We start from the raw sequence: 26,935 nt of genomic DNA, 5'->3' as shown, positions 1-26,935 counted from the left end.
ATTTATTTTGATCTTAAGATGTATTTGTAGTTTCAGGTGTTTTATGTAGCCTGCCGGTGAAGTAGCTTCAATCATTATGAAGAAGAGGTAAACGTTACAGGCCACAAAATAGTAATTTGAGTTCACAAAGTAGTAATATGAAACCATGAAATTTAAATTTAAGGCCACAAAATAGTAATTCAAAGCCAAAGAATATTATATTACTTTGTGGCATTGAAATAGTAATTTGAGGCCACAAAATAGTAATTCCTCAAATTCCAAACAGAAATGACATATAACTCTCATACATCAGCAGCAACGACACTTCAAACTTTTACTTTACTTAGACAAGCCCTGACGTGCAACACCGTCAAAGCGGCGTTACATCACATCTCGGGATTCAGTTTCATTTCTCTCCTACAAGAATATGTCACAGCAACACAAGTCTTGCAATGTTTCACAGAGTTAAAAGGAGTAAGCGCAGTGCATAACCTCCAGCAATCAATGTGCGGCTTTCACAAATCTAGTCAGCCGAGCGTGATCCCTGTAAAGATGTTGAATCTCTCAAGAGGTTCTATTCTTCCGAACCGATCGATAGCCTTTGTCTGTTTCCACTTAGCCGGCAACGGGTCAGTGTCTGTGTTTTAAATGGGGTGCAATAACCAGTGGACAATTTCCCCAGCGGGATCTTGAGTTGCTGTGATGAGACAGAAAAGTCCCTCAGCTCCGACAGTCTGTTTGCATTTGGTCTCGTTTAAACGCTTGATCCAACCCACCTACGTTAAACAAGTGTCCAACAACAGTTCCCCCGTTACAAAACCCCAGGCTCCATCATACGTCACATGTGTCTCATTTGACTGACGCGTTTTCTTCATGAATTGTGGCTGTCAGCGGCGGCGGCAGGAAACATTGTGCGCGTTCTACCGTTCACTGCTAATGTTGGAGCCCCTCATCGGTAATGATCACGCCGGACGGGCGCCGTATTTCTCCGAGACGGCTCCGTGTTCTGTGTTCGGCGGCACGCAGGCATGAAATAGGCTGTCTGTCGTCAACTGGCACCAATCACTGCAGAGAGCAAGTTCAAGACGCGGCGATGAACGCTTTGTAATGTCATCGCATCGTCAAGGGAAATGAAAAAAAGAAAAAAGACTCTGTACAAGGGAAAGAGAGCCAGCCCCTTCTGTTTTTCTTCACTCAACAATATAGAAGCTGGTTAATGTCGCAACGGAGCCTTTGTTGATGCAGGAACGTGTTTGAAGACTTGTAGAAATAACGACTTGACAGGCTGTAAACAGCACACGGAGTAGGGAGGAGCTGCTGTTTGTCCAGAAGAGGCATGTCTGCAGAATGTTACTGTGTGATGTAGCATGGCACACATCTCCAACTCTAACCTCTCGGAGACCTTTGACACGCGGGGAGGGATCCGATAAAGCTTTAGGATGGGAGAAACTGTGATGTTGTATTCACTCTCACATTAAACACACGCACACGCACACACGCGCACGCACACGCACGCACACACACACACACACACACACACACACACACACACACACACACACACACACACACACACACACACACACACACTTTTCCCTTTGTGACTATGGAATATCATTCATGTCTCTCAGTTTGCGAGAGGAAAGTCCCTGGCTGCTCGCCACAACTTGCAGACTTTATTGTGAGATATTTTCTGTGTTGTATCTCCAACTTTCACTTTGTGTCGATGATCTGTCTGTTTTGAGAAAGTGAAGTGCCATTTAAAGAAATGAACGTATTAATTTCGTATTCTTTAAGCAGAATCTTAGTGAATCAGGTCCAATGAGTGCAGGACTGTCATTAGATCCAGTCAGAGAGATCTTACAAAGACCGGGAAGAAGATAAAACAAAATTTGTTCATTCCGAAAAAAGTGAAGTACAGACCCAATGCAAATGAAGGCGAGGGCATTAAAGGGTTCTAGAAATATTTATAGCAAGCTAAACTGCAGTTACACAATTTATGGGTGGTGCAGTTTGTAGAATGGGCAACCGTTTCAAACACGAAAAAGGCCTTTCTATTCCCAGCTGTGCTCGTTCATGTCTCAGGCCCCGTTTACATGATGATGTTTACATGATGATGTTTACATGATGATGTTGTTGTTTTTGCGTCTCTCTTTCAGAAAGGTTTTGCGTTTACACGGCAACCTTTTGAAAATGATGTCATCATCATGCCAGGCCACTCTGGAGGCAATGTTATCGTCCATCTTCTCGCGCATATACAGAAGAGCTGCTTACGACAGCCGTGGTGGACATGTGCAGTGGAAGCCTTTCAGAAAAGTTGTGTTTTCTACCTTTTACATTTAGACAGAGTTGGAGTGTTTTTGAAAAGTTCAACCTTGGGAGCTCTTTTCCAAAAGTCCACTGGCCCAGAGCACCGTTGTTGTTTGAACACACACCCAAAACACTAGGAAGGTTTTGCCTTTTCACTTAAAAATGTTGTTGTATAAACGGGGGCTGAAATTGTCCTCAGGAAGGACAATCCGACCTACAGCCTTTAGCCTTGCTGGGTGTGTGATATTCAGTGAATGCAACTAATTGGGTGTGTTTAGGCAGCAGAAGTGGTAAAAATAGAGCTATATAAGTAAAGTCTATGAGAATAAGACACTGCAATATAACTCATTATTTGATAGGTCTTCCTGAAGATTCTTTTTTAATTAAAAGCTATTTCATGTTTTTTTTCTCAGAGAAAATTAACATCATAACTTCTACATGTGTCCTAAAATAATAAACACTTCACTTTTCATTGATTCATATAGTAACCTCTCCAAAGGGCTAAAAGTCATAATGTTGCTCTACATTCTACATTTTTATGCGAGTTTTATCTTCTCCATGCCTGATGGGTACAATTAGCCCCAGTGAACGTGAGGCTTCGAGGAAATACATAGTATTTAGTAGCGATGAAAAAACAACTTAGAGGAATCATTTAGTGTCTTTCGTGGATTTGCATAAAGGCGGCACACCATAAAGGTGAGACCAATTTGAGTTTTGTTAGTCAACAGACTGTTGACCTTTTCTAACTTGCTTTCTAATGTCACTGCTGGACCAGAGGAAAAGTCAGGAGCAGCATAAGGTCAGGCGCAAATATGCTGAAAATATTGCCGTTGTGCGAAGCTTGAATTCCCTTCGCTTCTGTTGTTACCGTGAAATTACCAGACAGGTGCAAACAACACAAGAGAGTCCACTTACTGTATGCACACACTCAGCAATCAATACAAGAGGACATTTTCTATTGTTTCCATGACAGGGCAATCAATAGAGCGATGACGTGAGGTCACCTCTGACTGCAGTGTCCCATTATTGTTTCACCTTCACGCCACGCAAAGTGGAGTCTCCACAAGCGTTTCCTCGCAGCAACGCAAAGGTGTGCGCTTACCAATAATGCCCTTTGTACATTCAGTTTCACAACCATCGACCATTGTTCCCGAAGACTTGTATTTCTGCCGAGGGCTTTAAAGTCCTGTTTGAATAAAGAAGTGTAACAGTAGGAGCTGCGACTAAGAAGATGGAAATGAGCTTCATTGCTTTTGTGTCAGCGTGGAGATTTAACACACACTCGCGCTCGCGGTGCGCTGCGGGCAGAAAGCAAAAGCTCCTTAATTGGGCCCTGGGAGAAAACACCACAACAATCGCTCCAACATTTCATTATGCATTTAACAGATGATTACCGTTACTGAAATGTGTTACGATTTTACATTTTTATTATGTGGCATCATTCGGATGGTGGAGGAGTCTCCTCACGGCTGAGTCTGAGTAAAGCACAGGAACAAGTGACCTGTTATCCCTTTCCATTGATTGCATTTCACAACATGAATTTGTGTTTGTTCCAAGTCACGTGCTGGCATCAACCTTAACACTGAAGTCTGACCACTACTCATCGAGTGTTCTGTTGACTGTGGTGGAGCTCATTGCCTCGTCGCCCCTCTTCCACTGAGAGGGCCTTTGTTTACCATCATTTTCCTGCTCGCTTCTGCTCTTCAGTGACCATTCCTGCAACAGGACATTTGCATTCTGATTGAAAATCTAATAGAAGTTGATTAAGGTGCACTGTGCATACAGCTTGTGCTGATGTTTGGAGTTTGTCTTGGCGGAAAACAAACAGCGGGAGATGTGAACGGAGTGGGCCGAGAGTCCAAGTACTTTTTCGAAACTTTTTACTTCTCCAGATTGCCTCTGGTATAGGCTTCCAACCTCCATTCTGCAATCTCTGAATGCCTAAACATTTTAAAGAAGCCAAATGGGAGACATGCCCGCTCTCATGAACAAATAAAAGCAATAGGCAGTTTTACAGAACTGCAAAACTTTCCCCCCAGAAAATGCCTTATCATGGTTAAATGTGCACTGGGTTGAAATTCAGTGTGATGGTGCTGTGGTCAGCAATGATGTAAGAATATCTGTTTGAGACTTGAGGACTTTTCTGTGGCGTTTGCATGTACACACTAATGTACCATGCATACACCAATAAAAATATAATGTTATGTTATGTTGTGTTTTGTGTGTATATATATATATATATATAAAACATGAAAAATTAAATCCTGGGTTAGAGCAAACATTTTTGACTTCAATAACAGATATATTTGTTTGAAGATACTAACTTGAATTTTTATTGTTGATTTCACAGATTCAATTAAGTTAAGTTAAATTTACTTTTCTTCAGATTAGTACTGTGTTTTCCTCTCAGAGTCCTAAACGTCCTCAAAGAATTTTTACAACGTCACTTCCAACCCAATAGTTCACCTATTTTTAATATTTATGTGGTTTTAGTACAGATGTTACTCTGGTACTGCCGTCTATAGGCATGTTTAAGGTTAGGGAGTAACTAAGGGCTTGGAGTAAGATCCTCAACTGCCTCCATCTGGCCCACAAATTCACACATATATATTGTTGTGGCCCGGCTCCAAGGCGACGACAGAAAAAAGGAGCGCACAAGGAGTACTAATTTGAACTAATGTATTTATTGAACAAAAGATGCAACAAACACAGAAGGAGCGACCGGCTGCTGATCAGCTGCGAGGCTTCCTGTACCAGAGTGAGACGTCACACACCTTCACAGCAGCCAAGGCTCGGGGGTCGTAACAATATAAAACTGCCAGCGATTTCTCCATCCAGCCCGGCACTGTGGTAACTTTGGTAACGGTGCTAAGAGCCCATTACACTGTGCATCTTGAGGTAGAAGACAGCCAGTGCTCTCTGTAGTGTCCAAGTCTACTGCCTGCACTCAGATCTCTCAATCTGCCTATAAATACTTTGTTTTGCTGTCAATTGTGGGCCATAAATAAAATAGATTATTTTTAACTGTCGGTATGAACTGAAAAATATATTGTTTGTGTGGATAAAACAGACAAGAAACCAAATGTTATGATTGCGCTAAATACACATTCATCCTCAACAATGAGACATAAAAAGCTTCACATAATTTCTTCAAACCCCACCAATGGTAAAAGCACCAGAACAAAGAACAAGCTGTAACTATAAAATGTGACCTTGTGCGGAGCCTGGTGATGTGTATCATTAGTGTATTCAGGAGAATCTGCTGAAAATTTTATGCATATTTCATTATCCCCTCCACGTTAAAGTCACATCCACTGGCCTTTTCTGTTTCACTCACAGCTGCCGGTATTTATTATTAAATTAATTCATAAATAATACTCTTGTCAGCTCGATTATTTAGAGACGGAACAAAGCTCTAGTGAGCATAAAGATTAAAGCAAACTATAACCTTTGATTTTTCAGTGGAAGCTGCTGACACAGTGTGAGAACAGACCTCCTGACCCGGGGTCCGTCTCAGAGATCACAGAGGAGAGCTCCCAGCTTTGGCTGATCTCAGGATGAGAGGCAGTAAAAATTTGATTTGCGTGTTAAAACAAACACAAAGAAACTCAGTGCGGAATCAGGAGCACACCTGGGCATTGTACGATTACACTCATTTGTCTGACAGCCTGCCTGAAGTCAACAGTGAACTAGAAATGTAACTGTAATAAGTGTATATAGGTGCCATACTAATTATATATTGAGGCCATGGCTACTGGAGAACTTGCTTTGTTTAGAAATAAAGTACGAATTCCCACTCTCAATGAGAAGTAACACCGGAGTTCTGATTGAATTAATATCACTTAAAACACCAATTTATACTCTGATCATCTGGTGGACTTTATGACAATAGAAGAATGTAAAAATGTGCCCTGCTCCAAGTAAACTGTAAACAGACAAGATTGTTGAAAGTCCTTGAGTTTCAGTCACAAAACAATTTTGTCATTTTCTCCTCAGTCCTGGATGGGAGTAACAATATCTGCGGCACAAATTGTAACTTGTAATCAAACTACATACTTCAGTTTGGTTACTTTGGATTGTCGTTCTCAGTGCGGCCTGTCTTGATATTGTACACATAGCAGTATTGTAGTATATATGTGACCTATTAGCTCAGATTTCAGAACAGCATGGTTTAGTTTGATGTCGGATTTGTGCACAGTGTTTTGCTGAAGGCACCAGTCAGGATAAGGAAGATGCTTGATGAGAAACAGATTTATGATCTAACGATTACTAGAAGAAACAACTGAGATAAACTCTAATCATGCAGACGGTGACGATACAGACTATTGTTGATGTAACTTGGGTTTGGAAACATCTGAAGCTGTCAGGAGGATTAAGCTCATTCAGGACTGATTCATGTAAACAGTCAAATAGTTCAATAGTTTCTAACGTTTCATTCAAACCAAGAGGAAAGGCAGTTGTGCTGAACATCCGCACAGTTTCTTTAATAAGTTCAGTTTTATTCAGAGAATATGATTACTAATTATTTTAGAACTGAGAACTGTACAAACATTATTGCGTACAGGTTTGAATCTGTGTTCTTCTTTTTAACTTTTCACAAGCATGACCAGTGTGGAACTGGATGTCGTGGTGATAGTGGCTTTCAATCCAATGATAAACTCATGGGAATAAGGGAGTCAATGGTGAATGGATACGACACCCGACGTCTTATCAGAAACTTTCATATTCAATCCTAAACTAAAACTGTAACAGAATTTTAAATGGTGAGATCATTCGTGTTCCTACTAACACTTAAGAGCAAAGCTATGAGATCTACTACCAATTTAGAGTCGCAGTAACCTGAAACTTTGTCTTCAATGTTGTACTTCCAACCTTGCTTTTTAGTTGCGGTATTCTTAACATTGGCCTCTTTCGGTCATTTGTGCTTTAACAAATCTGACCGAACTATAATGGTTGGAGACAATTTGAGGCCTCCACCATGCAAATGTGTTCACATGTGACATTTCGGTTCGGCTCTCATCCTGTCTCCACCTGCGGTTTTACAGAGTTCATGTCAAGCATGACAGAAGAGGAAGGAGGTGAGGGCTGCTCTGTGCCACTCTCCCTCACCTTCACCACACACAAAAAAAAAAAAGAAAGAAAAAAGAAAGAGGAGCTTTTCTCTCTCCACACCTTTGAAAGCCGACACGATGTTTCAGTGGTTTCCCACCTGCGGGGTGTTGACCTTGTCAGTGGTATTTCAGGCTCGGGGGACTTCTCTCACTTGGCTGCCAGAGCTCGCAGGTGGATGGAGGGAGGGGTTGTCATGGAAACAGGCCACTGGGATGGGACACGGCACCGCTTTGAAAAGCTTTCATTGATAGCTGTCCCAATGAGCTGATTTCCGGTCTGTTACTAGGCTACCCACTGAGTGTGTGGAAAGGCTCGTCCGCTTCGTGCAGATAAAAGGAACAGCAGCGGATGTTTTAGAGCTCAGGTTTAGCAAATGCCTGGGTGCTGCTGAGTTCCCTTGCTCTTGCCACGTTCGTGGATATTTTTAGTGCAGAACCTTTCTCCATCTTGCAGTACGGGGATACTATTGGACTTTACTGCATCTAATGCAGTCATTACCTAATTATGATGGAAATCACTTCAGATTTTTGAGGATGTGCATGTTGACTGAATGGTTCAGTCTGCAGGCAGTGGAAAGTGTCACTTTTTAATAAATGCATCAACTGACTTGATCAAATACTGAATATACATGGAAAGCAAGGTAAGGCAAGGCAAATTTATTTATAGAGCACCATTCAAACACAAGGCAATTCACAGTGCTTTACAAAGAAATGAAATAAATTAAAGAAATACTGAATAAAAGAAATATATTAAAACAAATAATGGAGAAGGTAAGAGATTTATTAAGATAAGTTTAATAAAGTAAGTAAAATCTATTTGTTCTTCAAAAGCCTGTGTAAATAGGAATGTTTTAAGTCCTGATTTAAAAGAAATGAGTGTGTCAGCAGTCTTCAGGTGTTCAGGAAGTTTGTTTCACAGCTGAGGAGCGTAGGAACTAAAAGCTGTTTCACCTTGTTTGTTTCTGACTTGAGGAACACTGAGTAAACCTCGTCCTCTTCCTGGAAGACAGAGGAGTCTAGACCTACCCACCAATGCATTCATTCATTTATTTATAAATTATAGGGAATTTTCTTCTGCTTATTACTACCTTCAAGATTGACATGATTTTTTACTGAATGTACTCTAAAGGTAACAGAGACAAAAGGACATTAATAATTCATCTATAATGTAAAACTATAAATGTAAAATATCCACAGAGTACTGCTTGTGTGCAGTATAGTTTCAGTCTTTTTCTTTTGTACAAAATATTCAAGACCTTTAAATCGTTTGAAGAAAAAACTAATTGTGCAGACTGCATATCATATGATATGATTGTATCATATCATATGATATGATACAATCATATCAAAGCATATTGCTTTGTATCATAAACCACTGTTTACAACCATTTTAAAGGCATATGCAAACAAACGTGCAGCTCTTTTTAACTTACAAGACCATTATTTTAATGAGTTATTGAGATAAAAACTAATAGTAATAAAATTTCCCCCCCCCAAAAAATTCATTACACTTGCAGTTATGTGAAAAAATGCACAATCTGCGACTGTTGTGGGGTACCAGTGTGAAGCTTCATCAGCATATGGGCACTAATGTTGATAAATACACCAAGTGTGACCTTACTGATAGCACCGACTGATGTTATGGTACGAGCTGCAACACATCGAGCTACGGGGACCTGATGAGCTGCTCATTGTTGTCCTCACACCGAACAGTATGTGTCTCCGTTGCAGCAATAATTGAGGAGGAAAGGGGGTGGAGAGAGCATGCAGGAGAACAAGCCTGTTGTCAGGGGAGACTAAACGGAGATGGTTTGATTGCACCACGAGGCCCAGAGCTGTCAGTCAACATCACAAACAAACAGGGCTGCTGGGTCCCGCTGGAGATCCACTCTTTTCTCGACAGCAACTTTTATTCAGATTCTCACCGTGGAAGAATGGCGGACCTCCCAGAGACATCGCTGGATGGCAAGTAACTCCACACCTAAAACCTAAGTTTTGGAGGAGGAACAGATGGCTGCTTCATGGAGAACAGTTATTAAGATGCAGTGGCGGGCCATGCATTACAGACCTAGGCCTTCACTAGTGCTGGTCTGAGTCAATCCACCCCTTAATAACTTTTTAATGGTTACAAAAACCAAGTTATCATGCAGAAATGCAGTATAAAGAGCCGTTGCATCACAGATAGATACTCGTGTAGCCACAATAAATACCTTTACTGATGAAAGAAAATCCGGCGTTCACAACTCTCCTTCTGCTGCAGCTGCATAAAAAAGCGGCTGCTATTACTGAAGCTTCTGGGGTTTGAGGAGGGTGACAAACGTCAGCTTTTCATAGTCTTGATAATAATATAATGTAACTTGCACACGGACCTCCCTGCACTTAGAGTGCTGCGGTGCGTTCAATGACCTCTTGGAAAAGTCCTTCTTGAAAATGGTTTTGACAATAAATCTGCAACCAAATCTCTTTATCTTCTCCTTTAGTCATTGTAGGTTGACAAAACCGCTATTAAATCAACACAACTATATTTTTGTTCCTGCAGCTCGCTACAGATGCAGTCAGCTAGCGCTGGAGAGTGAACTCTCTGTCGATCCAATCAGAGGGCTTGAATATGCTGAAGTCACCCTAGGCCTGCAAGAAGGCTGGTTGATTGGTTGAAGCAGCAGCGTGACCGACACTTATTTTACACCTGCAGAATTGAATGTGAAGGCCTCAGGCAGATTTCTTTCCCCTGGCAACAGGTGATGACTGAAATGTGATTGGTTAAAAGCTTTAATATGGAAATACACGTCTGGAAGCAGCGCAGACGCGGGAGAAGCTATGAGTGGAAGCGGACAGACTGTTTAGAATTGTTTAATAAGTGTTCATGGACAAAATATAATCAACATCAGTCTATGATTCTGATATTTTTCTTAGGCCTGCAGAGAAGGCCTTGCAGGCCTGGACGGCCCGTCACTGATATGTGTTGCAACAAATAAAAATGAAATGGATGAAAGATTTGCTGTGCATTCGATGTTTCCTACAAGATAATATGAGGATGGTTACAGCTAGTTAGTATTGATGTAGGGAGGCGCCAATATCACTTTTTAAAAGTATGAGTAGTAACCTTTGGCTACTTGCCGATACCAGTACTGACATGAGTATATAATAAATCCCCTTAAGTCTAATTCATACGCCTTACAAACCGATGTGTTGATGTGTGAAAACTATGCGTCGCTGAGAACCACCTCTGCTCAGCCTGTGTCGACGCTAGATGAACCTCCAACAGCCTTGAAGGCTCCAGTATACGACTGCGTCTATAGTTTACATAGAGCAGTGCGTAGCGTCGATCTGTGTACTGTAGTACGGACCGAGCTTGATGTTCATGAGTGTATCAGTCATATTTGAACTGAATTGAATACAATGCATTGTTATTCCAAACATGTAAATATAAAGAACAAAGAAGTAACAAAGAAAAACATCAAAATAAGTAAAGCAAAAAATGTTTTTTGTGATAGCACAATCCATTTTATTATATATTGCACTAGCAGTACATGTTCGAAAGGGGGTAGGAAGAAGTATAGACTGATTTAATACTACCCCTTTGCATTGTCATTATTTCACTTTTATGTCACACAATAATTTTTAATCTTAATTTAACTTCAATACTTTAATCATGTTTAGCATGTAGCATTGCTGGTGCGTGAGCTTGACACTCTTTAGCATGTGCCATGTAGCGCGACTCGTTGTGAAATCCTCCTGGATCCACTGGGCAGTTAAACAAATGAGAGACATATTTAACAACATTCAAGAATCTCCAAACCACTGACATTGCTTGTCTACCTGCTGCTGATGTTGCTGACACATGACGTCAGGTATTACTCGCTGGGTCGTGTCGGGGAGTTTTCACAAGTACGAGTACAAATACTCGATACCCGATATCGATGCAATCTACGCCTGCTCTAACTGTCCACAATCGTTTCCTCCTTTCACAACAGCTCAGCTGCATTGTACATTTCATTTTATATGTGGTTGCTTCAGTACAGCTTTGTAAATACACAGACATGCTTGTGATGAAAAAACATGAGTTTGGACAAAAATTGGAGGATCTCAATCCTCAGTTTATGAGACTAAATTTGTTTTTACAAAGTTCCTCCTGGGCATTTTGTGCTGTAATCATGTTCTAGCGGGACTCACTTTTAAATTATTCTCTGATAATTGCTTTGCAGAAGAAAACACGCTGCTGTCTGCATCTTCCTTTTTCACTCCATCAACACTTACACCATAACCTACAGCGATGCTCATCACACTGTTTCCAATGAAATCCAAGCCTGATATGAGGCTGTGACAGAGACTGCAGCTTTTAAGACACTTCTTTCCATCTGCTTCTTGAGTACATGCTTCACATCTAAAACAAAAAAAAAGACGCTTGGTATTTGAATCAGTGTTTAGAAAATATGAGGAAAGGTTTTATTTGACTCGCTCCTCGTTAAACAACATGTTTGTGTGTGTAAACCACAACAAATCCAGTGATTGTAGACATATTCTAGCAAAATAAGGAACAAAATATCTAAGAAAATCCAAAAGCCTTACACTATGTACCTAGTTTTTAAACATTCATATTTCTATTGCTGGTTTACAGTAGTTGCTCTGCAAACTGAAATGTCTAAATCAAACATACTGTTATTTATTGTACAAAAAGTAAAGTAAATCATAGCTGATACAACATTACAGAAGAGTTTCTAACATTATTCAATAGACAGGATATCAAGTCTAAACATACTTTGTCAGCTTACATTTGCGTCGATAGACAAATTAGTATATATATTTCAGTGCACAACAGTCAACAGTGAAACTGTTTTACAAGAGAAAGATTGCAGTTTTTAACAGTTCTGCCAGAGAAAAGAGTCACGAAAAAAAAAAGATAGAACTTCGGCGTTTCTTTTGCTTTCGCATGTCTAATCCGCCTCAATGCTCATGCTGTGTTCATCAAAACGAGTACTCAAAGTAAAGCACAGTGACTACCAAATCCAGGAAGCTAAAGAAAGCTGCCGTACTGTGTCAAAAATGGGCAAGAGGTAAAAAGGCAGTATGCTAAACTAGAGGTCTTAAATTGTTGCTTCATTGCTTGCTTCAGTCTGAGAGAACCGAAAAACTTCAGAAAGAAACGTGAAAGGAAACGAAAGTTTAGTTCACTCGGGCGGCCAAGAAGCAAATATGTAAATTTGTGCTCCTGAGACAAAGGTGTCTCTGTATTCCCTTCTAGAAAAGCTGCTCTCACCACATGTAATAGCTGCGTGTGGTGTCCACCTGGCTGGGTTTGGTCTCGTTTGAGCCCTCCTTCTCCTTCTCACTGTCTGCCTCCCACAGATTGATAAGGGGAGGGTACAGCTCATTGAGCGGTATTGAAGAGGTTTTCTGCATATACTTTTTTAGGGAGTGGTGATAGTTTTTCCTCTTCCACCTCTTGGCGATGTACACGCCCAGGAAGGCCAGGCTTATGATTGCAAACATGGTTCCCATGACTGCTGCCAGAGCAGTGTTGGTCCCTTGGTCAGATATTTCCACAGCAAAGGTCGCCTGCTTTGTCGTCACGTTAACGCAAGACTTTTGCATCTGTTGGTGGATGTTGGAGACGGTGAGGCACACCTCATACTCAGTGGCTGGTTGTAAATGTGTAAGATTGTACTCGTGGACATCCACGGGCACCCTGGCAGTGTACGTAATATGAGGGTTGTCTATTTTCATTGTTGCCGATGACCACTTGAGGTTAGAAGTCATTACATTGGAGTTTATTTTCCAGGAGACGAGGATGGAGTGAGCTTCGGTCTGTTTGACGTAGATCTTCATGAGCTGTGTGCTGTCGAGCAGAGTGCCGTTCACTCGTATGGCTGTCACTCTCGTGTCGGCTCCCTCTGAGTTTTGAGCCACACAGGTGTATCTGCCAGAGTCTTCCACTTGGATACGAGAGATTCGCAGAGTCCCTTCATTACTGAGGCTGTACTTGTCAGATAAGGTGTCGATCATTACCTTGTTCCCCATCGGTGTCACCCAATAGATTTCAGGCTCAGGCTGGGACATAGCTCTGCAGTCCAGATCCACGGTCATGCCAATGTCTAAATTCAGGTGGCTGGGGAAGGTGTCATGAGCAATCATAGGCAAGCACTGGCTTATTAAGTTATTATGGAATACCTCCCGTACATGCATACCTCTAAACTCGGCTGGCATAGCACAAAACATGGATAGAGGTTCCATGAAGCGAACAGTGGTTCTGTTGGAGCTCATCCACTGAATGACGCAGTCACAGCGCAGAGGGTTACTGTGGATACTAATTTCACGCAGGTTCGGGAGAGCATCCACTGTGGACTGGTACAGGGCATTTAGAGCGTTGTTGTTCAGCATGAGACTTTCTAAAGCTGGCACATCACGAAAGGCTTGACGATTGATGAAAGAAAACTTGGGGTTGTTTGTAGCCTCCAACTTAGTGAGCTCAGGAAGGTTGTCCAAAGCATAACGTTCAATGGAAGCCAACTCTCCCATGTTGTTTATACCTAGCTCCTTCAGTCTCAGCATGTTCTTGAAATCTCCTTCCTGAATCTTGTGCACTGGGTTTTTGTTCAAATCCAAGAACTTGAGGTTGGGCAGTTTCTGCAGGGCTCTCTGAGGAACTCGTACCAGCTTATTGTCATAGAAAGAGAGACTCTCAAGATTGTCAAGCCCCACTAAGGCATTTCCCGGAATGTCTGTCAAATCCATTCCAGCCAAAACCAGACTTCTCAGGTTGTTCAGTGGCTTGAAATTAAAGTCCATTATTCCAAGAACAGGGTTTTCCCCGATCATGAGGATCTCCAGATTGGGTGTAGATTCAAACCACTGGCTGTTGATGGTGTTCAGCTTGTTGGAATTGAGGTGAAGCCTGAGCAGGTTGTGGAGGCCAGCAAAGGCATTGGCAGAGATGGAGTTGATTTGATTATGATTAATGTAGAGCTCCTGCAGGTTGCTGAGGTCCTGCAGGCAGTAATCGGGCATCTCTGTGATCTGGTTCTCCTCCAGATGGAGCGTGGTGAGCTGGGACATATTGGTAAGGCCAACATCTCGAATGTTACTGAAGTTATTCTGGGACAAATCCAGCTCAGTCAGGTTGAAGAGCTGCTCCAGCTCCTCACTGGTCCTGGCAATGTAGTTACTCTGTAAGAGCAGAACCTGAGTGTCACTGGAAAGGTTCCCTGGAATGCGTGTTAAGCGAAGGTCATTGCAGTCCACCGTGATGGCTTCTCTGTAGGTGGACTGAGGGGTGAACCAGGGCCGGATCTCGCACACACACAACTGGGGACAGTCATTGCTCTGGACGAAAGACAATCCCATTGACAACAGGATCAGGCAAGCGAACGCCTGGTTCAGAAGTGGGCAGTCCAACTTCCGTCTCGCCATGCTGGAAAGAGACAGGAGGATGGTCCAATGACTTTGGAAAAGGATGCGTTACACTCATCAACCAGGCTTTCCACTGATCACCTCCTTCAGTCCATGGAACAATGGTCAGGTGGTCAGGATCGAGAGTTGAGGTCCAGGGTGTGTTTTTACAGCACAGGTGTCACAGGATTATCTGTAGAAGAAAGATATAGAAACATACGTCATGAATACAATTTAAATCCCAATACTGTAACACAAAGGTGAACAATCATTGCAGTTTTGTTGTTCAGTCACAACGCTATCATGGCTGTCGGGATGATCGTCAGTCAACTAGCCTGTTGTTGTTCTACTCCTCTGATCCATATTCAAATGCCAACTATCGGAGAGAATTTAATTATCATTGTATCAATTAATTTGTTCTTCAGAATAATAAACTTACTTTTTGGTGATTTTATTTTTAACATTATTAAACTTTATATTTTTGATTTTATACTGTAACATAGAGTATAATATATATATATATATATATATATATATATATATATATATATAAAAAATGTATATTTGTACAGTTGTATTTATTTAATGCTAAAGGAAGCAACACCTGCAAATTCATTATATCACTCATATAATGACAAATAAAGCATTGTTCTTCTTCTTCTTCTTCTTCTTCTTCTTCTTCTTCTTCTTCTTCTTCTTCTTCTTCATTTTTGAAGTAACGTGGATGTTTTTTGCCATTAGTAGAAAAACTTTGTACGCTTTGTTGGCCAGGAGAGGCCAGGTGTGTAACAAGTGTTGTTGTCCTTTTACTGGACTTGACTGGCAGCTTTTATTCATATTTATCAGTATTGAGGGAAAGACACTCGACGAAGTAGCTCTTTCTGTACTTGCTTCATCTGGCTTACAGTCACAGTAAGAGAATCAGATTCATCAAATCAGATGTCAGATTCCAGCTAACATTGTGGAATAAAATTGCTCAATCACAGGGCAAACACAGAGAGTCACACAATCACACATATATATTCAGATTTAGTATTAGTTAAAGTTAAAGATAAAATTCACCTAATATGCACTTTTGAGCTATGAAGAGGAAACTTGTAAAACTGAAAGAAAAAAAAACCCGCAGGCACAGGTAGAACATGCAAACTCCACATCGAAACAGCCCAAACCTCAAATGACACTAGTTAGAGCTGACTCCTACGTCACTGTGACCGCACAAACTCATATCTCATTTAAAATGACTGCAAGCTTTTACTTTTCATATAACATCATCATGAGGTTTTAAGGTTTTATGTTTTCACATTTCTGTTCATAACTTCTGGTCTTTTTCATTTTGGTGACTTGCTTGAGCAATAAAGCAGTAGTATATGTATTTATCCATCCATCCATCCATCCATCCATCCATCCATCCATCCATCCATCCATCCATCCATCAATGCAAACCTTTCGCAGCATTTAGGGGGTCAATTTACATGACAATGGTGCCCGGGGTCACTGAAAATGCTACTTTTTGAAAGCGGTTTCTAAAGTGGAACTTCTTAAAAATGCTCTGACTCCGTCTCTGCCTATATGGCGGAAATACTTCTTCTGCAAATGTGTGAATAGATGGGCAATAACAACAATGGCAGCTTCCAGAGTGTCATGACTCCCAGTCCATATCCTCCTGGATCTTTGTAGTTGTATCGCCGAGAGTCACTGTAATAACAATACAACCTTGTCATCTGTCCATACGAAAGTCTGTGTAACCGCCACTGTTAATGTTTCTAGCGTATTGTTCTCTGCGTGCATGTGTGTGTGTGTACTTTCATTACAAACGAAAACAACACCCACGAGTGGCCCAACATGAAAACCACATCATTTTCAGTGTTTGTCGTTTCTGTAAACAAGTGTTGTTTTCAAAATGTTGCCATATAAACGTGAAACGTTCTTGAAACAAAAACATAAAAACTATACTTTTTCACTTGAAGTGTGTAAATAGTGCCATTGCCATTTGTGGAAATATCTATACTGTTTTAAATTCTACAGAGCAGTTCAGTGAAATTTGTCCTTTGCATCGAGCCCGTCCCTATGGTGCAGTGGGAAGCCGCTGTGCAGTACCCAGGGAGCTTTCAGGGGTTCAGGGCCTTGTTCAGGGACACACAGTCATGACCTGTAGACAGCCAGCGGTGAACCCTGATCTTCTGGTCACAAACCCACCTCTTAGCTATGTGGACAATAAAAACGTCACTATTAGATTATTATGTTTGTCACTTTGATTGATCACCAAGTACCAACAAATCCTCACATCTGGGAGTCAGCAGAAGCCACTTTATGTTACAATGGTGCACACACCTGCTAATCATTAGTGTTTTTCTAGTGTTTCTGTGAGAAAATCACAACATTTAGCGTGAAGCACCATTGTGCCCAAGTGATGCCTCACACAGAGCGAACGTTCCCTCAGTTTAGTCTTGTTATGTGTAACAATTACAGAACTATCACATAATGCTTCCCTTTTCTTGTAAATGCGGCAATTACATAAGACAGCAGATTGACAAGGAACAACAACAATCTCTGCACAAGCCTTGGGAGACTGTGGGTTATGTGCAGCATCAACAGTTTTGAGAAAATGCAAGTTCAGCTCATTACAATGCACGCACAAAACAGGGCAGTGAACTACTTGGAAACGGATCAAATTCCATTGAGGGCTTTCATCTATCCAACAGGCCCATAAGGACACAATCATTAGCCCCTCCGCACACCATTAAACGCTATGAGATATTAGTATGTGTCAGGCCTCAAAGAAAGAAAGAAAAAAAAAACGCAAAACAAAACAAAAAGTAGATGCACGCCTTAATTTTTAATGCAACTACTTCAGCATTCTGAATATAGGGCGAACATGAAAAAAATAAGCTTTCAGCTGGCTTGGGATTTTATTTTCCACGATGATCAGGCGTAGAAGAAAGACTGTCAAAAGTTTTTGCAGCGGTTTTGAACTCAAACAAGACTGGCAGCTTCAAACAGGACTTTGAGGAGAGTGATGTTAGAGGAAGAGAGCGGCTCTTGTTTGGAGGGGAGGGAGATCCTGAGAGGTGAGAGAGGCATCTGCTGGCCCATATGGCCGTAACACTTGACTTCCACTCACATGGACCACGAAGCATTAATTCTCGCAGCTTTTACTTAAAAGCAGTGCCACATTTAAACCTCTTAACCAGAGACCTCACTCGACTAAGTTTTTTTTTTTTTATCTAGGGATGGCAGGGTTGATTGGTCTGCCACTTTGGTCCAGAGTCAAATAGTTCATCCAGCCAAAGGACTGATTACAATACATTATAGTGAAGACACTACTACTACTGACTTTTGTGGTTCTTGATTTATTTTCCATAAGCGATACTTTGCTTTTAATTGGCCTTTCCTGAAAGAACCAATAAGTTTTCACTTCTATTCTTGTTTAAAAGGTCTCAATTTCAACGGGATGGATTGCACCTACATTTGGTGCATGTTCCTGAGCAGGCACATTTTTATTCTCACCATTACCTTACAACACTAAAATGTGTTATTGGATTCAATGGTAAATTAATTTGCCCAAACCATATTGCTGTATCAGGAACATACCACGCACCTAATGCAGTAAACTTGATAATCTCATCTACTCTATGTCAATACTGGTGACATTTCATAAATTCTGCCCTTAAATGAGTAAAAATGTTTTATTTTTTGTGGGATGTTTATAGATGTGAAAACTAAATGATTAATATCAAGGTTGAGAATTACAGTAAGCTGGAATGAGACTGAAATGCTAATAATAATTATTAATAAGAACAATACATTGTTTAGAACAATTTCTATATACATTATAAGAACATCTTACAACAGGAAGCAATCCAATGAAACATAAATTAGACTTATGACCTTTATGAGTGAACAGAAACTTGAATATAAACCTTGTTGAAATAGTTCCTATTGGCAAATATGTGATAAATGACAGTACGAGTACGATAAGTGCCATACTCCCAGAGACATTGTGCCTGATCTACTATAACGCGTGGAAGCTGATCCACTACTGGGCCACATGGAGGACTGTGTACCTTCTTTGATATGGAATATTATGTTCCAGATCTGAAAACGTTTGCGTTAAGAGATTTAAAAAGGAGATGCAAATCGACTCAGCCTTTAGCAGCGACTGTTTTCACGGTGATTAGAGGTTCATCAACTGGCCCCTTGTGACTTTTATATGCAGATTTCAATGAAATGTATTTTCTGTAACAACCTTTTGGCTACCTGTCTCGGCGCTGTGTGCCTGATCACCTCATATTTCTTTGTAATAGTTAATAGGAAACACGAGGTGAGACACACAGGGGCAGACAAGGGGCACCTGACATCATGTTGTGCTTGGGGTGCGCAACACTACATCCAATCATAGTCCAAGCAAAAATATGACGAAACGACAGTTTCCAGCAGGTCATTCTCCTTTAAAAAGGATCTGATTCATGCTGAACTCTCATAAGTGTAAGCATACATTTCAGCGGACTTTATACAGGAGCTTAAAAAATCAGGCCCATTGTGACAATGAGAAATGTGGTACAAGCAGCTCGGAAAAGCTTTTTTTGAAAAAAAAAAAAAAAAAGCGGCATGTGAGACTACTCTATTCTGTGAAAATCACTCCATATTAATTGCACATTGTCATATGATTTCAGTATAATTTATCGGTTAGCAGTATTTGCCTCGTCATGACCTGCACTACTCTCCCTCTGATTGGCTTGTCAGCCCTCATGCTGCACGGTAAGCATCGATATTAACCAATCGAATCAGTGAATGCAGTGAATACTAGCCAATTAGAGGCAGAGTATCCTCCGGGAACAAACTAGGCAATCTGGCACATAGATACTGCGGAGTGGTGGCACACCAGCTTACACCCTGGACTACACCACTGTGTTTACCAGCCAACATAAAAAAGTTCAACAATAAATTACAAGGATACGGACAACTACAACTCGTAACTGAAGCCACACTTTATCGTCAGCACTAATTCGCTAAACTTGTCGTTGGTAACTGATAATCATTACATACACTTACATCAGCACGTTAGTATTATCACTATAAGCGTTTGAGTATGTGAACTGTGCGGTTTAACACTCAGTGTTGAGCAGCTTCACTGAGCTGCCAGCCTGTATTATAAAAATGTTTATTTTGCTCTTCCTTTTAACGTTCTAATGACAAATACGTGTAAATGCTGATACGTGTTCCAACCACAGACATATCTTGCCAGTAGGTCTTGCATGAGCATGCAATCTTGCAGTTCTGAATCAAGGCTATTTAGCGGGCACCCCATCCTGTGCACAGCCGTATAGTAACAACAGCGAGCTTCCACCTTCTTTATGGTCAACACCAGCTTAAGAAGATAGCACTTAAGAGGCTTTCAAACAAGAGAGCTGAGTAACACATCCGAATGTAAACTGCCTGGCAACAGCAGCAGGGGGACAGCAACACAGCCACGAGCCTCCTCCTATACCAGGGATTCCCTATGGGACGGGGCGGAGCATGGGTGAACCACGGATGGTGTGCCGTCTTGTTTTCAAGCTTTAACCAGCGTGGCGATATTGTGACGATTTGCTGCGCCTGGTAGGAAAAGCAGATGGAGATACTGAAGTGGAGATTAGCTGGGGGCAGTGTGCCCGATTCAGACCCGCAGGAGACAAACACGTCACTTAGCGCTTCAATTAAAGCAACATATCAGCAGAACCTGAGGCCGCGGGAGTGCCGGTAATGCATTCATAATCTCATCACAACAAACAGTTGCTTAAGTACTTGTTTGTCATTTAGTCTGCAAATAAATATTCAACTGTAATGCAACATTTCCAGTAATTGGAGTTGAACAAAGCTTTGACAAACACTGTGATTCAATCGTTTTTATACTTGTCTTGTGCACTTCATAGTTTCTGACATGATTTCATCTCACACAAAGCAAAAACATCTCCATGGAGGTGATTATGATAAAAATTTTACCACACGCTTTTTTTTGGGAAACAAAACCTTTTTTTGAGGGTAATTGGAGCATATCTACAGCTTAATATCTGTGCTGCAAAATGGTATTTAATGCGACGATGCATGGAGATTATGAGGCAGATTCAGTAATATATATCTGCCTGCTCCCACATGCTGTTTCCTCTATTTACCATGAATGGGGTTAATCTTAGATTCTCGTCGTTTGATAAATGCTGACAGCTTTGTCTGTGCTCCCCTTCATACAATGTAAGATTAAAAAGTTTCTGATCCTGCTTTTAATACTGGACACACAACATGACACTGTTGTCGAAGGAAAAAGTGGGTGAGCTTAGTGTTTTTGTTTAAGGATATCTGAATGCGTTCATAATGTAACTATGAGTGTTTAGAAACATAGAATGCAATCAGGGTCAACATCCAGCAGGGTAATTATTCCTTTTAGTAGAGAAGAAGAAGAAAAAGAGGTCTGGGACACGCAGATACAGGATGTGCTGGGTTCATAGTGAGTCCAAAGCTAAATGAAAGACAAAGTGACTCAAAAAACACAAAACCTCTATAATACGTTTTCTTATTTTACTCGTTCAACTTACTATGTTGGACTTTTATTTGGCTTGTCATTACTATCTATCATCCAATTTATGTTGTTGCCAGGGTGCGATTTGCTAGGACAAATAAGATTTATGTTGGAAACTCTAATCTAATCTACACGACAACGTTTCAAGTGAAAATGCATTGGTTGGTTTTCGGAAATGTTTCATGTCTACAAAACAACATTTTGAAAATGATGCTCATTTACTCAGAAGTGACAGAAATGCTGAAAATTATGCAGTTTGCATGCAGGGCCGCTAGTTGGCACTGTTGTGTGTTTCCGTAATGAAACCACACATGCATGCAGAGAACAAACACTATAAACATTAACATTCAACTACAAAACTCCCAATCCCAGGAGACTATGGACTGGGAGTCATGACACTCTGGAGGCAACCATTGTTGTTATTGTCCATCTATTTGCGCACGTGCAGAAGAACTATTTACGATGGCCTTGGTGCTCATGTGCAGCAGGCAGCATTTCAGAAACGTTTCCCCTTTCCACCAATACAGAGATACAGTCAGAGCATTTTCAAAAAGTTCCACGTTGGGAGCCGTTTTCAAAAAGTTGCATTTTCAGTGGCTCAGAGCACCATTATTATGGAAGCAAAAACCCAAAACGCTGCAAAGGTTTTGTATTTTCACTTGAAATCATTGTCGTGTAAACACACGTATTTACGTACACGTACACGTACAAAGTATAGTGGATAGGACAGTTCATCATCCTCTTTCATTGAGGATACATACTGCAGCAGCCTCGCTTAATCATGGCAATCATTTTCATTTTTAACAATCCTCAACTTTGTTTTCCTCTTTCTTTTAATCTTCTATCTGATATCTGGTCCCATTTCTCTTGTGACACAAAACCACTTATCATGAGGTACACAGTAACCTTGACCTGAACTCGACACGCCGCTTTGGACATGAACCAGTCAAGCTAATCCCAGTATTTTGTGTTCTTTATGCGGTTTTGAAATCACATGTTAACCAGAACTATAAATAGCTGAATGGGACATTAAATCAATTTTCAAGTTTCACTCTTACATTTCAATTTGTGAATGGGATTCTTGTTCATATTAGTTATAGCTGCAGGTTTTACAAATGCTGCTTGGTTACTCTTTAAGCGACTGTGGGGTGTTGCTATACAATTCATATAAATGGATCAGGAATATGAACCCAGTTTTACACCACATGCAATCTAGATCTGCAACTCCCCTTTTCTTACTCTAATAATCCCACTCTTTCCCTTCATACTCCTCCTTCTAATATGTTTCTACTATGCACCGATCACAGGAAAATCACATCCACCAAGTTTTTCTTCCTGGTTTTGACTGATGTACAATACCAGTGATTGTCAAGATGATCTGATACTGATCATAGATATCCTTGGAGTGATGACAGATGAGATGCTAATGAAGGCTTGTCACTGACTTTCTCAATTTCAGATCTTGGCAGTGCCCTTTAATGGTTCATTTCCTGCGGTTTGACAAACTGCATTAAGCTAATCTCATGGTCATGCAGAACTTTTTTCACAGTGCCAAAAGAAATTAACTGAATGAGCATTTTAATTATCATGGGCGTGGGCCCAGGCAGACACCTGGGCAAACAGCTGCACGTTGTGAAGGCCTTTGTGTGGGCAGACTATTTATTTATGCAACACCCGGGCTGTACACAACAATATAAGATTATTAGGTTGAAATTCAGGGCTTTGTGCAATAATTACCTTTGAGGAAAGCTTGTGCATCTGCTGCATTATGATATTTACCAGCTGCACTCCTCTTATTAAACTTTCTCTTCTTGTGGTTTGTATTCCTACTGTCCGTTGTCACAAAATGTACCACAGAGATGCTCATTCTCACTGAATGTAAGATCAGTATCCAACAAACATGGTGCGAATGTATGCAGTACACTACTTTAAAATGTGCAACATTGGTGCGGACTGCTGTCGACTAATAGAAAACCACATGGTTACACAACTGAATGAAGTCCACTTTGTTGAACAATGAAATAGAACAATAGTAACTGCCTGCCTAGTTTTAAGACCTTCTCAACCAAAGCGTTCTTCACTCCGAAAAAAAATATCACTACTAGTTCTTAATGACTTTGTCTTGTTATGTGATATCATTATAGGTTGTGCCTCCTTCAAAGCTCTTTCCTGTAGCTTCTATAGCGACAGGTAAAAGGAGCACAATGGCTGCCAGTTCAACTCCAAGCACATCCGAGAGCCATGAAATGCTCAGAGTAATGTCATGCAGTGCGAGGGCGCCACTGTCATTTCCGCTTGAGAAAGTGTCACTTACAGAATGATACTGAGATCCCGCTCCGTGTCTGGCATCTGGATGCACAGCACGCACATAACAGCAGTACCCAAGCACAGTACCACCTCTGCAGCTGTACAGAAACAATTATGATCACTTCAACCAAGTTTCCTTCAATCCGCAGAAAAGCTGTTTTGAGTAAGTCTTTGTCTGAAAAGTTCAGTTCTATAAGGCTACGCAATAATCGTGGATTCTGTGATGGAAGATGCTGAAAGAGATCAAACATTAACAACTATTCAAAGCAGGAGTGTAAAACTCATTTCAACCTTTGGTCTCAAGTGAAATGATTGCATAGTAATCTATAAACAATAAAATCTGTGTTTGGTTTTTATTCTTAAGATTTTCCCTTTCAAAGGCATTTCTTAAAAATAAATCCAAAACTAGAAATTACTGAGAAATTACCTCCTGAAAGTGGAATCTGAAATTATCTTTGCCACGGTGTTTCTCAACAGGCCAAGGCCTCGTTTACATGACAATGTTTGAAGTGAAACTGCACCGATTTTGCGTTTTGAATTCCAATTTTAGCAACATTTTGAAAACGATGTCTGTTTACACAGAAACGGCAGAAATGCTGAACACAAAGTGCATTTCATATTGAGGCACTGGTAGTGCTGTTGGTTGTTTTCGTAATCAAACCACACACACCTGTCCCAGGAGAATATGGACTGGGATTCATGACACTCTGAAGGCAAATGTTATTATTGTCCTTCTACGGTGCAGAAGCAGTATTGATTATGGCTGTGGTGTGTGTGTGCGCAGTCGCAGCGTTCTGAGGAGACAGAGTCAGAGCGTTTTTGAAAAGCTCCCCTTTGGGAGATGTGATCATATAGTTGGATTTTTAGTGACTCCGAGCACCGTCGTCATGTGAACGGACACCCACAACTGAAAAGGGCCTTTTGTAATGAAAGATCCGTCACTTCTCAGGCCGCATCCTGCAGCCTGCAGTGTGCACGTCTTTACAAACTCACATCGTCACAGAGTTGGTTAAGTTCGGTCTCAGTGTTGTGTTTTGTCTTATAATCCTACTAAAACAGCACAAACTACAGAAGACAAACAAGAAGCTAGAGTCACTATTAAAACTGCTTTTTAATATTGCACTTAACCTTGTATTTGTTATTTTTACACTATGCAACGTCGATAGCTGAGCTGAACTTGACCCTCCGCCAGGCTACTCATGGTCCACTCGCCATATGTTTAACACTGGGAGAGACTTGAGGAAACCTACAATGTGATTTCAAGAGGACGACAATATTCTTCCACTTCAGTTGTGTGACGTAAATGTGATGCATGCATGCACATTTAAAAAAAGAAAGATAACAGAGAAATGAGGAATAACAGGTGGAGCAGGTGAGATAAACAACCCCAGGGAGCCAATAAACACGTCTTGTCAAAAATGGAGCCAAACTGAGGCGACAGAAACACCCTTGGATTTGATGAGTGCAGCAACAGATAAACAAGGAGGAATAGAATATGGAAGAACTGAGAAGGATTGTGACAAGAAGCCTGAATATATGAGAAATATACCAGATATGACCGTACCTTCTTCAAAGACTCATGTCATGCACGCTGTATTTTAACTGAGATGAGGGAATCGGGATTTTAGAGTGTCTCTAATGTTTCTCTGGAGGGATTTAATATACAAAGCCGTTGTTAAAATATGGTCTGGTTCGGTTAAACAATGCAAGCAGGATTAATCAATCCTCTACAACAGAAATATGGTGCAGTATGGCTTGCTGTGTACACAAACAAACCGGGTAATTACACTAAATAACACACAATCTGACAAATCCATCATCATTTGAAGGGGTTGGCTGGATTTCTCCCATATGTGGACATGTAACGAACCAGTGGTTTCCCATTCTGCTGCTCGATCCAGGACTTGACTGGCTGGAGACGACCGGGCCGATTCGTCATCGGCAACGCAAGCGTTATTGATTTCACAGCAGCTCAGTTTTCTGCACGTCTCAGAATAGTTTCACCTTCAGCCAGAGCGCAGACGAGTTCAGTGGGAACAGACACAATGGAATCAGCGCCACTAAACACTGTAACACCACAAAACTTGCTCTAAAACTGAGACCAAGAATGACTCAACACACATGAAATAAAATCTCTCTCCATTGCGTTGATTTACACTTTGAGAAGTCATCCATGAATGGATGAGTATATAGTTATTGTATGCTTTATGAATTTTGTCATTGAATTTAAGTGATCTAGACAATAATAGGTGGACGGAATGATAATAAAAGTCAACTTTTACCTTTTTAACACTTTTTCAAGTCAAACAATGACAGATAAATTAAATAAAGTGACCATATATGTCTCTTTTGTTGCTGTGTCTCTTAACAATGAAAGCAGATAACCAGCAATAGATAATGCGTTGACTAAATTATTTAATTTAGATAAAAGAATTGGGGTTGCATCAAGTACTTCTGCATTGAAGAGAACCTATGGAATAGTCACAACATTCAGTTTTCTATTGAGTTACCACCATGACTGTGAGCAGACGGGTCCTCTGAGTGAACACGATACCATTCTCAGAGTCAGGTTTTGGTAAAATTAACCACTTTTTATGTCTGTACAGGCGTCCTCGTGCTGCTGCAGCAGTGACAGTGCTTCTGCAGGTTTGACGGTACAAGCTTGTAGTTCAGAGCTACAAAGAATCTCCTGACAGACAGCAGCAACTATAAATAACCAAACTGCCTTACAGAAAGAGCGAAGAAATATTAAGCTCATTGCTGTCACTGCGCAGGAAAATACAATGAAATGCCATTTAGCAGGTAAATATAAACTTAAGTAACAATTTAAATATCGGTATCGGTGTTAAGCTGAAGAGCCTTCACTCAGGAATTGCCAGACTTCAAGCAGCGAGGTGCAGAGAAAAATTCTTGTGAATGTTTTGGCACAATTTAAAGACTCTTAAAGACATTTGATATCCTTTGCTATAATTAATTTAATTCCATAGGCCATTTTTTTATCAGTTTTCAGCACATTCTCATGTGTATGCACGTGGTACTACATGTGTGTAATATTCCTAATTAGTGACACAAAATGAGTTTTTCCAACTAAAATATAATTGAACAAGGACCATAATCAAATTGAACAGTCCCTTTCAACTGAAATAAAAGTGCAATATTTGACAATTGTATGCCGTTTTGGCATTTTATTGTTCTCGTTTACATTTTCTGCCTCTTATAAATGTATTTATAATGTAGCACATGCACTATGAGCATTCACTTTTTTTTATGAACAGTAACAATAGTGATG

The 26,935-nt window shown here is 40.7% G+C and overlaps 1 protein-coding gene across 1 annotated transcript in view; it reads right to left on the bottom strand.

Annotated features, from left to right (window-relative positions):
- Positions 1–10,893: 10,893 nt before the first annotated feature.
- Positions 10,894–26,935, bottom strand: part of lrrn1 (leucine rich repeat neuronal 1) — an 18,473-nt gene continuing 2,431 nt past the window's right edge. The window contains exon 2 of the mRNA XM_080460926.1: positions 10,894–14,979. Coding sequence (XP_080317052.1) covers positions 12,654–14,807 — 2,154 coding nt within the window. The 5' untranslated portion in view covers positions 14,808–14,979 and the 3' untranslated portion in view covers positions 10,894–12,653. The remainder of the gene's footprint in view (positions 14,980–26,935) is intronic.

This window comes from Lipophrys pholis, assembly GCF_963383615.2.
Source record: "Lipophrys pholis genome assembly, chromosome: 4".
NCBI lineage: Eukaryota > Metazoa > Chordata > Actinopteri > Blenniiformes > Blenniidae > Lipophrys > Lipophrys pholis.
The sequence above is the reverse complement of the archived record's forward strand: the minus strand, read 5'-3'. Positions and strand labels throughout refer to the sequence as shown.